This window comes from Prionailurus viverrinus, chromosome A3 (genome assembly GCF_022837055.1).
Source record: "Prionailurus viverrinus isolate Anna chromosome A3, UM_Priviv_1.0, whole genome shotgun sequence".
Lineage (NCBI taxonomy): Eukaryota > Metazoa > Chordata > Mammalia > Carnivora > Felidae > Prionailurus > Prionailurus viverrinus.
Window position 1 is genome coordinate 39,568,029 of NC_062563.1, and position 14,913 is coordinate 39,582,941.

General features: G+C 37.0%; 1 protein-coding gene across 5 annotated transcripts in view; it reads right to left on the minus strand.

Annotated features, from left to right (window-relative positions):
* SEL1L2 (SEL1L2 adaptor subunit of ERAD E3 ligase) overlaps positions 1-14,913 on the minus strand; it is a 123,902-nt gene that overhangs the window by 105,856 nt on the left and 3,133 nt on the right. For 3 of the 5 annotated variants that reach the window (XM_047853197.1, XM_047853196.1, XM_047853195.1), the window contains exon 1: positions 11,847-11,982. The exons of 1 other annotated variant lie outside the window; for it this stretch is intronic. In XM_047853197.1, coding sequence (XP_047709153.1) covers positions 11,847-11,904 — 58 coding nt within the window. In that variant the 5' untranslated portion in view covers positions 11,905-11,982. Of the gene's footprint in view, positions 1-11,846; positions 11,985-14,913 lie in introns of those variants that run through there. One more of the 5 variants, XM_047853198.1, reaches the window with a different exon arrangement.

The following is a 14,913-nucleotide window of genomic DNA, read 5'->3' on the forward strand; positions in this document are numbered from 1 at the left end:
CCTACTGGATTTTACCTTCTCTTTGGCTTTTTCTCACGTAGCCACTGCAAACACCTTTCCCTTCAAACTCCTTTCCTGTGGTTACTCTTACCACATCTAAAACACATTGGAATTTTCAAAATAGAGTTAATAATCCCAAGGAAGAACAACAAAAATGTAAAAGGCATGGACAGAGTCCAGTATACATTGGCAGATCTCTGGTTCTATAATACCTCAACTGAATTCTCCCTGATTCTATCTCACTCCTTTTTCTAGAAGAATTTCTGGCATTCCCAGAAAAGCCACTCTAACTTATACTTCCACACATGGTATATCAGGATATGAATCTTTCCTCAACCTAACCAACACTTATTTTTGCAAATGTATTGGGATAAACTGATATTTCATTGTTAATTTCCATTTGCGGATTACCAGCAAGATCACATTTAGGGGCATTTCTTTTCCTCTCCAAGGAACAGACTGTTAGATATTTTCCCCATCTTTCTAGTAGGATTTTTTTTTAAACATTTATTTATTTTGGAGACAGAGAGAGACAGAGCATGAACAGGGGAGGGTCAGAGAGAGAGAGAGGGAGACACAGAATTGGAAACAGGCTCCAGGCTCTGAGCCCTCAGCCCAGAGCCCTACGCGGGGCTCGAACTCACGGACCGCGAGATCATGACCTGAGCTGAAGTCAGACGCTTAACCGACTGAGCCACCCAGGCGCCCCTCTATTAGGATTTTTAAGAAAATATCTTTAGGAGTCTTAAAATATATTCTGGATATTATTTGATTGGTGTTTATGTTATAGATATATTTTTAAGTCTGTTAGTAGCCTTTTAACTATTTATGGTATTCTTTGCAGGACAGTTGTTTTAAATTCAAATGCAGTCAAAACTATCAATCTTTTCTTCACCTATAACCTTTGTGTAATGTGTGTGTATGTCTGCGTGCGCACGTGTCTTGTTCAAGGACTTACTAATCACTTGAATGTAAATTTTCCTGCATTCCTTCAGCCATTTTTATAGTTTTCCTATTCCTGTTTATGTTTCTGATCAATCTGGAATCAGTTTGTTTTGACTGGCATGAAGTGGAACCTGGTTTTTACTAATGAATAGACAATTTGACAATAATTCATTACAGTCCATCTTTTATCCATTGTACTGAGAAACCTTCTTTTGGTAAGAATTTCTCATTTGTACATTGTTTCATTTTTAAACTCTCTGCTCTATTTTCTTGATGTATTTGCCTATTATTCTGGTAATACACTATTTACTGTAGTTTATAATTGCATACTTCACTATTTTGTTGAGCAAGAACTTCTCTGTGCAGATACAAGTGCACATATGCACACATACCCTTGTTCCTCTTTTAAAAACTTGTCTTGGGAATTTTAGTATATATTTCCTCATTTCCTCTCTAGATGAATATTAGAATAAGGTTGTCAGATTCATTTAAAAAATGTATTGATATTTTCACTGGGATTGCACTGGATTTACCTGTTAATTTACAAAGACCTGGCATATTTATAATACTGAGATTCATTTAGGTGTATAGACTTGATTTATTCAGTTTTCTGTTTAATGCTCTTCAGAAAATTTTCATTTTTATTACTCATATATGCCTTGTCTAATTTTTATTAAATTTATTCCCAGCTATTTTTAAACTTCTGTCACTCTTGTGAAAGGGACTCCCCCCCCAAGTTTTAATTTAAGTTCCAGTTAGTTAGCATACAGTGTAATATTAGTTTGAGGTGTAGAATTTAGCTATTCATTGCTATCACCCAGTGCTCATCACAACAAGTGCCCTCTTTAATAGCCATCACCCATTTATCCATCCCACCACCTACCTCCCCTCCAGTAACCCTCAGTTTGTTTTCTATAGTTGAGAGTTTGTTTATTGTTTTGCGTCTTTGTCCCCCTGCCCTGCCCCATGTTCATCCATTTTGTTTCTTAAATTCCACATATGTGTGAAATCATACGGTATTTTCTTTCTCTGTCTGACTTATTCTCTTAGCATAATGCTCCCTAGATCCATCCACATTGTTGCAAATAGCAAGAGTTCATTATTTTTTATGGCTGAGGAATATTCCATTATACACGCACACATGCACACACACACGTATATGTATATACAACTTCTTTATCCATTCATCAGTTGGCGGGCATTTGGGCTCTTTCCATAATTTGGCTATTGTTGATAATGCTGCTGTAAACATTGGGTGCATGTATACCTTTGAATCAGTATTTTAATCCCTTGGGTAAATACCTAGTAATGCAATTTCTGGCAATTTCTGGATGGTAGGGTAGTTTTATTTTTAACTTATTGAGGAACCTCCATACTGTTTTCCAGAGTGGCTACACCAGTTTGCATTCCAACGAACGGTGTAAGAGGGTTTGCCTTGTGAAAGAGATTTTTAAAGATGAATTTGATTGTTATATTTTTTAAAATTAAAACAAACATTTACTAAGCTGTATCATGTCTGAAAGGTTTCTTTGGTTACCATTGATTTTTAGCGTTCCTCTTAAATTCATGCTTTATTTTCCTGGAGCACATCTTCCAGTCAATATTTCAGCTAGGATTTATGGGTGATAAATTTTCTGAATCCATTCATGTATGAAGATGTCTTATTTTGCCATTACACTTTACAGTTTGTCAGGTTATGTAATTCTAGATGCAAAATCATTTTACCTCAGTACTTAGAAAATCTTTCTCCAGTATCTTTTTGTACCCAATGTTACTAATGACTTTGAAGTCAACATGCTGCTTTTCACCTTGTAAATAATGTATTTTTTCTCTTTAGAATCTTTACGGGGCGCCTGGGTGGCTCAGCCGGTTAAGCGTCTGACTTCAGCTCAGGTCACGATCTCGAGGTCCGTGAGTTCGAGCCCCGCGTAGGGCTCTGGGCTGAGGGCTCAGAGCCTGGAGCCTACTTCCTATTCTGTGTCTCCCTCTCTCTCTGCCCCTCCCCCGTTCATGCTCTGTCTCTCTCTGTCTCAAAAATAAATAAAAACGTTAAAAAAAATAAAAAAAAAAGAAGCTTTACAATGTTCTGATTATCCATAAAGTACTAAACATTTACCATTATTTTCTAGGAGTGGGTCTTTTCTCAATCTTCCTCCTTGGCACTTAGTGGAACTTAATCTAAAAACTCTAAAAAAGGTCTTTTTAAGATCCGGGGAATTTTATTTAATTTCTTTATTTCTTCCTCTCAGTTCTTCTATTTTCTCTTTTTGGAGATCCCATTATGTGAATTTGTAACTTTTAGATGGATCCTCCATGTTCTTGAAACTTTATTTCATACACATCATCTCTTTTGTCCATTTTCATTGTGCTTATAAGAGAATTTCTCAGTTTCATTTTTGAGCTTCTGGGTTGCTATTCAGCTCTGTCAATTTTGGCATTCAGCCTTGAGGTTTTTATTTTTATTATCATATATTTCAATACCAAAATAGCTCATCTTTTTTCTTTCATTAAGGCATGCTCTTCTTTCATGGATACAATATCATCTCTAAATTTCATAATAATCATTTTAATGTTCTGAAGACTGCAACGATTTCCTCTACTTGTTCTGTTTCCTCAGGTATTATAGTGTGTGTGTGTAGGCTGATGCTTTTATGTGGTTACTTTTCCTCATGTTGGACTTGGATTTTCCCTCTTAACCTGTCTCTGAATGCTATAACAATCACCTAAGCCTGCCACCAGTTACCTTGTGGGTGTTGGAGGAGATGCTATCAGGATGTGTCAGACAGGACCTAGTCATCTGGGAATAGGTGCTCCCTCAGTATCATTAGCCATTTGCAGCAGACATTACATCACTGCCAAAATGCCACCCCAAACCTCATGCTTTGTCTCCTTGTGTACTGAATTATTTTTACTATATACTGAAAACTTTATCTCAGTGGATTGAGACCTAAAATGAAGTTGCTTTCCAATGGAGACAACATGAATTTGATTTTGCCAGAGGCCTAGGGCAGTACAAGTACAGGACAATCTTAGATTGAGTTCTAGGCTCAGGGTGCCTGGGATTACCCAAGCTGTAAATCTCCAATGGAGCTGGCCTGTGACCATAACTTCTCAGGAATGTATTTTTTTTTCTTCTTACTTTACTCTGTGTTTTGCTAAGTGTCAAGTTTCTGCAGACCCCTGGACTTGGGAGGGGTGGGTTTACTTCTGGTCTGCCCTTATCACAAGAGTACAGTACTTTATAGTCCTTGGTGGATGTTGAAAAGGTCTCCTATTAGACTCCTCACCTTGGAAAGATCCTGAGAATCAGATTCTGTTCTCCTTGCTTTGTGAGGGCACAAAAACCAAAGCCCACATTTGCCTGGCTCAGGATAACAGCAGCTTTGATGCTCAGGTACAGGACTGGGACCAAGGTGAGGCAAGACCCGGCCCTGCTGAGGTGCTCTTGTGCTTACTTCTCTTGATTCTAGCAATTCCTTAGATTTTTTTATCTGGTAGTTCTTTACCATCTTCTCAACTCTGATGCATTTAAGAAGCTTGTATATTTTATGCACAATTTTTTTTTCAGTGGGATGGTTGGACCAAATAGCCTAGTCACCTAGCCTTTCATTACTAGAAATGAAAATTCTGCTGTCTCCTTTGCATATGGAGGTGGTGGTCATGAGGAGGGTACAAGTCAGACTGCTAGACTGCAGCTGCTATTGTTTCTAACCAACAATCCTCTCTTTTTGCCCCAAGGATCCTTTCCTTTTTCCTGAACCCACTTGTATGTCATTTCTAACCATATTCTCTTTTGTACATTTTTGGGTAAAAGTTTCTACTTTTAATCCATTTTATCTTTTATTTTGTCTTTTAGGTTATTCATAATTTCTTTTTCATTAAGGGCATTCCTACTTGTTTTCCAGAGACTATGAATTGTTTTCGAAGACTATGTTCTATCAGGGAAGCTTCAGGGTGTACACTTTTTCCAAAGTGAGAATATTCTCTTCAAGTCCAACACTGTAATCTTGGTGCTACCTCTGTGAGGCAGACTTACAGAAGTCTTTTTTTTTTTTTTAACGTTTACTTATTTTTGAGACAGAGAGAGACACAGCATGAATGGGGGAGGGGCAGAGAGAGAGGGAAACACAGAATCGGAAGCAGGCTCCAGGCTCTGAGCCATCAGCCCAGAGCCCGACGCGGGGCTCGAACTCGGCGGACCGCGAGATCGTGACCTGAGCCAAAGTCAGACACTTAACCGACTGAGCCACCCAGGCGCCCCCAGACTTACAGAAGTCTTAAGAAACCGGTTTTTCTTGTCTACTGTATCTCATTGGTTGATGAACTACAGAAATAAAATTTGATGGCTACAGTAAATAAATTTCAAATGCCAGTAAAATATAAAATCAGTGAAAAATGACTAAATGCCACTGTTAGAGTTTATATAATCATCATACTGCCAGAACAACTGGTTGAAAAGCAAGTAACTCAATCAGTCACCTAGCTGTTTGTTCTATACAGCAGCAAACGTATGTATACTACATTTTAAAATGGTTGAATGATGAATTGAATATTTTATTTTTCATCTGGCTGCTTGGCAATATGTCGAAACAGCCTGAGGTAAGTAAATATGATTATGAGGCAAAAACTCAGAGCAGTCCACTTTGGAGAATACAGACTTAGAAATAACAAACAGGTGATACAGAGTAAAAACAAGAGAAAACGTGATTCCTACTGTACAATTCCTGTTTTAGTAAACTCTGTATTGCAGGGTTTTGAAAATCTGTAAATCTCGAATAGTAGACATAAAAATATCTGCATGACCTACTCCACAGGTTTTGGGAATGTCTTATAGAAATTTTAAAGTGTTACAAGTGCTAATTTAAAAAATTGTTGAGAACCTGATGAGGAAGTTAAAAACTAACTCAATTATGAGACTGTGATGCATGAGAAAGGTGCATGTGCTATGAGGAAGGGCTTGGGAAAGTTTTTTTTTTTTTTTAAGGGGGGGAGGAAGTAGAACTTGAAATGGACCTTAAAAGATGAGTAGGATGTTATGCTGTAGATTTCTGGTGGTGATGGGAAGAAAATGGAATGACAGTACATTCCTGCAGTCAGGCCAGCTTTGTGAACCATTCAACTGCAGAAAAGATTAAGAAAGACATCAAAGTGAGAGTTAGGTGGTATACTGAGTAGCTACTAGTTTAAATTAGTTAAATTAGTTGAAATAAAATATGTGTGTAGCAGAGACAAAAAAGAAAGGAAGTCAGGATCTAATTGCATAGGATTTTGACTGCTAGACAAGACACTGGGATTTTATTTGGCATAAAGTAGGTGCTTGAAAATTATGACCAAGTCTGGGGTTTAGGAATATTATTTCTGGAAGTACTGTATTGTAAATAAGAGGAGAGTTAGAAGTGCAGTCATGTAGGGGCACCTGGGTGCTCAGTCAGTTAAGTGTCCAACTTTGGCTCAGGTCATAATCTCACAGTTTGTGAGTTCGAGTCCCACATCAGGCTCTGTGCTGACAGCTCTGAGCCTGGAGCCTGCTTTGGATTCTATGTCTCCCTCTCTCTCTGTTCCTGTCCTGCTCACATGCTGTCTCTCCCTCTCAAAAATAAATACTTATTTAAAAAATAAAAAAAAAAAAGAAGTGCAGTCATGTAGATAAAAGATACTAAAATGAGACCCTAAATTGAGACATGAAAATGCATAGATGGGAGAAGCACTATGGAGTTGACAGGATTTGTTTAAGGAATAAAGGAATTTATGATGGTAAAGGATTAGAAGATTCTGGCTCCAGATGTGGCTTTGCAGAATGCCCCTGAGGAATCAATTTGACTACTCTGGGCCTCAGTCCTATCATCTATACAAAACATTAAATTAGATGATACTTAGTGCATTATAACTGTATGACTATACAATTTTCAGGTTTTGTTCTTGAGAACTAGGGGAGCAGGGAGGGATGTTGATGCCATTAATAAGAGAAGAAATACAGAAGAGGAGCTAAATTTGAGGTTGAATTTAAGGTGTTTGCAGGCCATATACTACTGGTGATATCATCATGCTGCTGATGTACACATCTAGAGATAGCAGGAAGGTCTAGGATGCAAATACATATGTAAAAGAAGCTGGGGCTTGGGAAGGAGTAGCAGAGACATAGAATATGAGAGCCAATTTCTGAACTTTGGGCATAACATTTAAAGGGAGGGTTGAGAAAGATAAGCCAGTGAGACAGTTTAAGATTCTACATAGGTAGAGGGGGAAAAGAAGATGGAGAAAAGTGTCAAGTGTTGTATAGAGGTTAGGAAACAAGAGTAGTGAGAGGCCACTAGATTTGTAATCAGTGGGCTATTGCTATTCTTTGAGAGGGCAGTCTTAATGGATGGGAAGTAGATCTTAGGATCAATCAAGAGCAGGTAGAGGGCTATCACTGGCAGAGAGAATTCTTGGGGCAGGTATGTGACAAGAGAGACACATGAGCCCTTGTACACAGAAAATGGAATAGAATTGGGAAGAGTGTCAGAAGGAGGCAGTTCCTCTAAGCAGCCTGAGTAACCCGAAATAAAGCTGATGCAGGGACATTAATGGGTTCAGCTATGAGATGGGGGGGGGGAGGGTCTGTTCATCCAGCTCTTCTCAGGCTGAGGGCTGCCCTCCTCCCATTGAGTGCTGTCCTATTGAATTGTTCCAAAGAGTAGTAGTCATTGTAGAAGTAGTAGTAATATTGTAGAGTTGTAGAAACCTTTCAGATAAACCTAGGTTATGAAGAAAGAGCCTTATATTTTTCAAGACAATTCACAAAAGAGAAATCAGCTTCCTTACTGATTTATAACATAACGCAGTAATCAAATTTCTCTATAATAGTGAGCAATCCCATCATGACACGTGTGCTCTTTCCTGCTTCTCTTCAAGGAAAGATGCTCTATATACTTGCAATGTATTTGTTCCCTGTTTAGAAGTATAATGTAAAAGAACTGGAAGGAAGCAAAGGTAGCTCAGAACTCCTAAATTCTACAAGTTATTTAAAACAGCACTGGTAATAGCAAGCCCATTAAAAAAAATTTTTTTTTAATGTTTATTTATTTATTTTTGAGAGATACCACTTCTCGGCCTTTTGGCTAAGATCAAGTGTATTTAATTTTGAGAGAGAGACAGAGCATGAGCAGGGGAGGGACAGAGAGAGAGAGGGAGACACAGAATCTAAAGCAAGCTCCAGGCTCTAAGCTGTCGACACAGAGCCCAACACAGGGCTTGAATTCATGGACAATGAGATCATGACCTGAGCCTAAGTCGGACGCTTAACTGATTGAGCCACCCAGGAGCCCTGGCAAGCCACTTTATGTAACAGTAAGATATAGTCTGCTTGTACTGCTTAGGCACAGTATCCTCTGCAACACGTCCAGGACTTGGCCTTAGTGTGGCCCTGACAGGGACCTAGATATGATTGCTAGACAATTGCTTTCTGAATTCTGATTAGTTTCAGATTGATGAGCTACTTGGCATTTTCAACTGGGATAGAATTGCTACATGGGTGTCAGGGAATCACTATAAACTTTCTATTTCATTTTGTTTTATATCATATATTTTTTAAACTGTAGAACTTGTATGATAGTGAATTACTGCTAGAAAGAGATAGACAAATTAGGAAAACCTTGGATCCTAGATAATTTAGAGCCAGAAGTTCTGGTAATGTCTTTTCTCTGCCTCAGTTATATACCTTACACTACCTTAAATCAGAAGCTGGTTTGGAAGTATGGAAAGAGAAAATACTTCCATTTTCTAAGCCACACTTTGGAATAAACTATGCATTTTTTTACAGCAGAATGAACTACTTTTTTCTAAGGATTTACCAAAAGGGAAAAAAATGTCAGAAACTCTTTTAGAACTTTCCCTAGGTCAATGCAGAGTCAGGAACAATCACATAGTTATGGCAGCTTCCCTCTCTCAATAATTTTACATAGGTGAAGTCAAAGTATATTGAGCATCAAGTGAAAAAATGTATAAAAAACAATACGCAAGTTTGCAAGGTATATGTGAGTGAAAAAAAGGCAGCCCTGTCTGTTTTGCCTGGAGATCTAGGGTTATAAAGGCTGGAAAAGAAAAAAAACAGAGTGGGGTAAAACCTGATTTTGGGTACAAACCACAGGTCTTATAGCGTGGCTTGTAAAGTAACTGTCTTGTCCCCTAACTACTTCCCTGGGTCTCTGTAGACCTGCAATCAATAAATTATCTCTTAAAGACTCAAGTCTGACCTTGCAAAGTGCCATAATACAGAAAGAACTCTGTAATTATCATCACTGTCTCTACTTTGTCTCTTCCTATTCACTTCCATCAATTGAAATCAGGTTTTGTCCCTGCTTCTCTGATAAAACTATCCTGGAAAGGTAAAGACTTCCCTGTTGTTAAATCTAGTGATACCTTGTTGGCCCTTACCTCACTTCCATACTCTCTCTGGCATTTGGACATGCCCATCTTCTAGGGACACTCTTACTTTGGACTCTTATGTCACTATTCTCTCTAGCCTTGTCATCCATTTGCTCCTCTCAGTCCCCACTCTTATTGTTATAGTTAAATCCTCATTGTGGCATCTTATTGTGGTTTTGATTTGCATTTTCTTAAGGACAAATGATGTTGAATATCTTTTCATGCATTTTATGGTCATCTTTGTATCATTTTTGGAGAAATGTCTATCCAATTCCTTAGGTACATACCCAAGAGAAATGAAAGCAGATGTCCAAACAGAAAATTTGTATACAAATATTTATCACCCATTAAAAAACTGGTTTGCTGTTTTGCTGATGAGTTTGTAAAAGTTATTTATATATTCCGAATGCTAAACCTTATTGGATATATGATCTGCAAAAACTTTCTCCTTTTGTGTGGATTGTTTTTTCAGTTTCTTGATGATGTCCCTTGAAGCATAAAAATGCTTAATTTTGATGATGTCTAGTTTATCTGTTTCTTTTTTTTTTTTTGTGCTTTTAATGATATACCTAACAAATCATTGCCTAATGAAGGTCACAAAAATTTATGCCTGTTTTCTTCTAAGAGATTACATCTTTAGTTACTATATTTACATCTTTGACTCATTTTACATTAGGTGTGAGGTAGGTATCCAAATTCACTCTTTTTGCATGCGGCTCTCCAGTCATCTCCATCATTTGCTAAAGAAATTATTCTTTTCCTTCTCCATTGAGTTGCCTGGCATGTTTGCCAAAAATCATCTGGCCATAAATTTGAGGGTTTAATTCCAAACTCTCAGTGATATTCCACTGACCTATGTCTGTCTTCATGTCAGTCTCATACAGTCTTGATTACTGTGGCTTTGTAGTAAATGTTTAAATTGGAAAGTGTGTGTCCTTCAAATTTGTTCTTTTTGTTTAAAAACATCCACTTCTATATTAATTTTCAGATAATTTTCTTAATTTCTGCAAAGAAGTCAGCTGGGATTTTATATTGAATCTCTAGATCAATTTGGAGAGTATTGCTGTCTTAATATTAAGGTTTCCAAACTATGAACATGAGAAGTATTTTCTTTTTATGTTTATTTATTTTAAGACACACACACACACAGAATATGAATCTCAGGCAGGATCCACACGGTGTCAGCGTTGAGCCCCATGCAGTGTTCCATCCCATGAACTGTGAGATCGTGACCCACGTTGAAATCGAGTCAGATGCTTAACCTACTGAGCCCCCCTGGTGCCCTGAGAAGTGTTTTCATTTATTAGGGTTTTCTTTAATTTCTTTCAACAATATTTGTAGTTTTCAGAGTAAGAGCTTTGTACTTTTGTTAAATGTATTACCAGTAACTATTCTTCTTGATGCTATTCTAAATGGAACTGTTAATTTCATTTTTTTTGTTTGTTCATTGTGACTGTAAAGAAATAGAATTGACTTTTGTTTATTAGCCTTTTATCCTGCAACCTTGCTCAACTCATTTCTTAGTTCTAATAATTTTATAGTGGATACCTTAGGATATTCTGTATATTAGATTCTGTCTTTAGTGAATACAGATAGTTTTACTTTTTCTTTTCCCATCCTGTCCACCACAAGTACAGGTGAGGTGTGGATTTTTCGAAGATGCTTTTTATTATTAAGTTGAGAAAGTTTCTTTCTATTTCAAATTTGAGGAGTGTTTTTATCAGAAAGGGATGTTGAATTCTGTCAAATGTTTTTTGTTTTGTTTTTTTTTTTCATCAATTGAGATGACCGTGTGTGGTCTTTATCTTTTACTCTATTGATGTGGTGTGTTACATTAATTAATTTTTGGATATTATACCAACCTTGCATTCTTAGATTAAATGTACATGAATATTTCTTAGGTTGAATTCAGGAAGAGTAAATTATCTGAGGACTGAGTAAAAATTAATTCAATAAAAGGCCAGAGAAACAAGACTGGAAAATAATTTCCATTTTAAGATAGTAACTAGTTAGAAATCCTAGAAACTTTGGAAATACAAATGTTACTGTGAAAAGATTAAAAAAGGCTGTAAGAATATAAATTAATGCACTTTACAACTCTTTGAGTCCTCTACTTTTCCATTAAAGTCCTGGAACTAAATATTCATAATATTCTGGATTCAACAAAATTTAACAACCTGTCTCAAATATCCCTACTCTATAAAAATTACTTTAATGCTTTCCTCATAAATTGCTCAATCTTTTCTATTTTTCCCTCCTTCCCTTTCTCCCTCCCTCCTTCTCTTTCTCTCATACACACATCTTTGCCAGGTATTATCCTAAATAAGAGTATCACTGATTTCTATCCTGTTTGGATATTCTTAAGTACTTACCCCCCAAATGGTATCAATTGGGAGTATAGTGAGGTTACTTATGATCTTTGAATCAGCTTCTACCCTTACTACCATTAAAGAGAGAAGACCCTCATAGACAACCATAAAGACAGAAAAACTTACTTTTAATTATGACCCCAAGAATGATCAATATCTCTATTAACAGGGACAGGGGCTTCATCTTCCCATAAGCAGTTCCTCCTTACTTATATCACAGGCAGAACTAGGTGGCTGGCCCACAAGTTTCCTCTTTACAGGTTTGCAGGGGTCAGGATTTGGTTGCTAAGCAACCATTTCCTTACTCTTGGGCCAATGAGCTGCCAGAAAGTTCCTTTCAACTGGAATGAAGGCAGCTACTGGAGAGAGCAGGCTACGGGGAGGGAACCATATCTAGTCTGCTAGTCTGGTGGGAGGGAGATAAGGAGTATGTTTAAGATATGTAAGAGTTGCTCTCTGAAAGGAAAGAAATAAACCAGAAGTCCAATTTGTACATGTCCACAATAACATTCAAGTCATTTTCAGAACTGCTAGAAGTGTTTATTTTTATGTTACCTTCAGTGTTGCAAGCTGCACTTATATGAAAACACAATTAAGTACGTGAGCTGACCTAACATCATCCTTTACTCTAACATTTGAAGGCGATGGTGCACGGGAAGCATATGGATCAAGTCTGCTTTCGTCGCCATCTTGGTGAAAATGTTTATCCTCTTTTTGAGTAAAGAACTGCTGAGGTTTTACTGGGACAAAAGCAAACAAATTCCAGTGATCATTTTTTTTTAAAAGGCATTTCATTACACTTTCCTTAAAAGTTATTTAAAAATGCCCTCTTCATTGTCTTTAACAATATGGGCAGTTCATAAGTGAGTACCCTCAAGGCTTGAACCAGAAATGAAAATGAATATTTAGGTTAAAGCATGGGAATATTAAGACTATCCAAGGAATGGAACTGAGAAATTATCCCTAAAATATATCCAACATTTACAGTGTGTACAGGTAATTACTTCAGAAATAGACATATTTATTGCCTTGGATTTCCAGGTTTACTCCCTTTGTTAGTTTCCCAATGCTTTAATCTCTCTCTGTCTTCCTCTTATAAGGACACTTGTGATTACATTTAGGGCCAACCATGATAATATCGGATAATCTCCCCATCTCAAGATCCTCAATCACATCTGCAAGTCCCTTCTGCCAAATAAGGTAACATTCACAGGTTCCAGAGATTAGATCCTGGAAATCTTTGGGACCATTATTCTATTCCCTAGTATCTTTTCCTTTCACCAAGGGACTTCAAAATGGGACTTTCCTAACTTCTGTACTTTTAAAAATTGCCTAAATATAATTTATTTAAACTCTTAAATATAATCTGTTAAACATTTTCCAAATATTTTTTGCATTCCCCATTTGGATCCAGATTTATCAGTATCTTTCAGCAGATGATTTTGCCTCCTACTTTCACTGAACTGAACTCATTGGACCTATCTTCCCTCTACTTTCTTTTCATTAAAAATTTTTTTGAATCTTCATTCTTTTTTCAAATTCATCACAAAAGATGAAATGCTTTTTCTATACTCTAAGTCCAAGACTTCCCTCACTTTTGATTCTATCCACATTTGCTTTATCTTTTTCTAGTATTTCTGACATTTGTCCTTCTTTTCTCTTTTTTTGTCTCAATCTTTTATCACCAATCTTCTTAATTTAAACACTTTTCATTTCATTTCATGTCTCTTAGAAAAATTTTCCCTTGACTCTGGCGTCCTTCCAACTACTATGTACTTTACTTATCCTTTAATCTCTAAACATTAAAACAAAACAGACCACAATCACTTCTCATTGCTTTTCACTTTTTCTTCAACTACTTGTTTTTATTTTCACTGATTTACATAGACTATAAATTCAATGATCTTTTCTCAGTTCTCATCCTACTTGATCTGTGAGATATCTGATATTTCTAACCACAAACATCTTCTTGAAAACATATTTTTGGTTTCTCTGAAAATTGAGCTGCAAATATTTTTCTACTTGCTTGAACACAATTTCTCACTCATTCTATCACTTCCTCACCTATTCATTCACTTTTTGAATACCTACTATATGCTAATGATGTATGCCATTCTTTTTCAGGCATTCGTTAATTTCACTTGTCAGTTACTCTCTTAGTCTTTGCTTTAAAATTATGGCCTCCCCAAGGTAACCTCTTTTGGTCTCATATGCTCTTCCTCAGTTTTACCAACATCTCTGTATGGACGCTCATTCTTCTCATTCAATAATTTTTATTGAGAATCTATTTTGTATCTGGCATTGTGTCATTCTCTGTGGGCAAAAAGATATACTTCCTGTCCTCAGAGAGTGAAAGAGAGTCCAGAGTGAAAGATAAATATTAACAAAAGAATCACTCAAATATATTTATAATTACAAAGTGTAAAAAATGCTATATAGGGAAGTAAATGAGCACTGAGGGCATATAAAAGAACACTGTGGGTAGGGCTCAGGTGGGGTCAGTGTTAGGGAAGGCTTTGCCAGGGAGTGATTTTTGAGCTTAATAAGAATAAGAATAAGAGTAGGTCCACTAAGGGGTGCCTGGGTGGCTCAGTCAGTTAAGCGTCCCACTCTGGATTTCAGTTCAGGTCATGATCTCACAGTTCGTGTCAGTTTCCTGCTTGGGATTCTCTCTCTTTCTCTCTCTCTGCCCCTCACCTGCTCATGCGTACTCTCTCTCTTTCAAAATAAATAAACAAACATTAAAAAAGAGAACAGTTAAAAAAAAAAGAATGGGTTCACTAAGCAAATCATGTCTCAGTTACAGTGGCAAACATGTGAATAGACCATATGGTGAGAATAAGATGTGTTCAAGGAAGTGAAAAGCTCTATGGTTGGTATGAATGAAACCAGAAATTGGGTGGTGGGGGTAAGGAGAATTGGTAGGTGATGAGCCTTCTATTCTTAATGATTTAGTTTTTATAAGACTGTATAAGTCAGCTTGGGCTGCAATAGTAAAAGGCTATAGATTGGGTGGCTTAAACAACAGAAATTAATTTTCTCACAGTTCAGAATGCTGGCATAGCCTGGTTATGGCAAAGGCTCTTGTCCCATATTGCAGATGGGCACCTTCTCACTGTGTCTTCACATGGCATGTATAGGGGGAAGGGGGGAGGAGGAGGAAGAGCAGGAGTGGAGATATACATATATATCA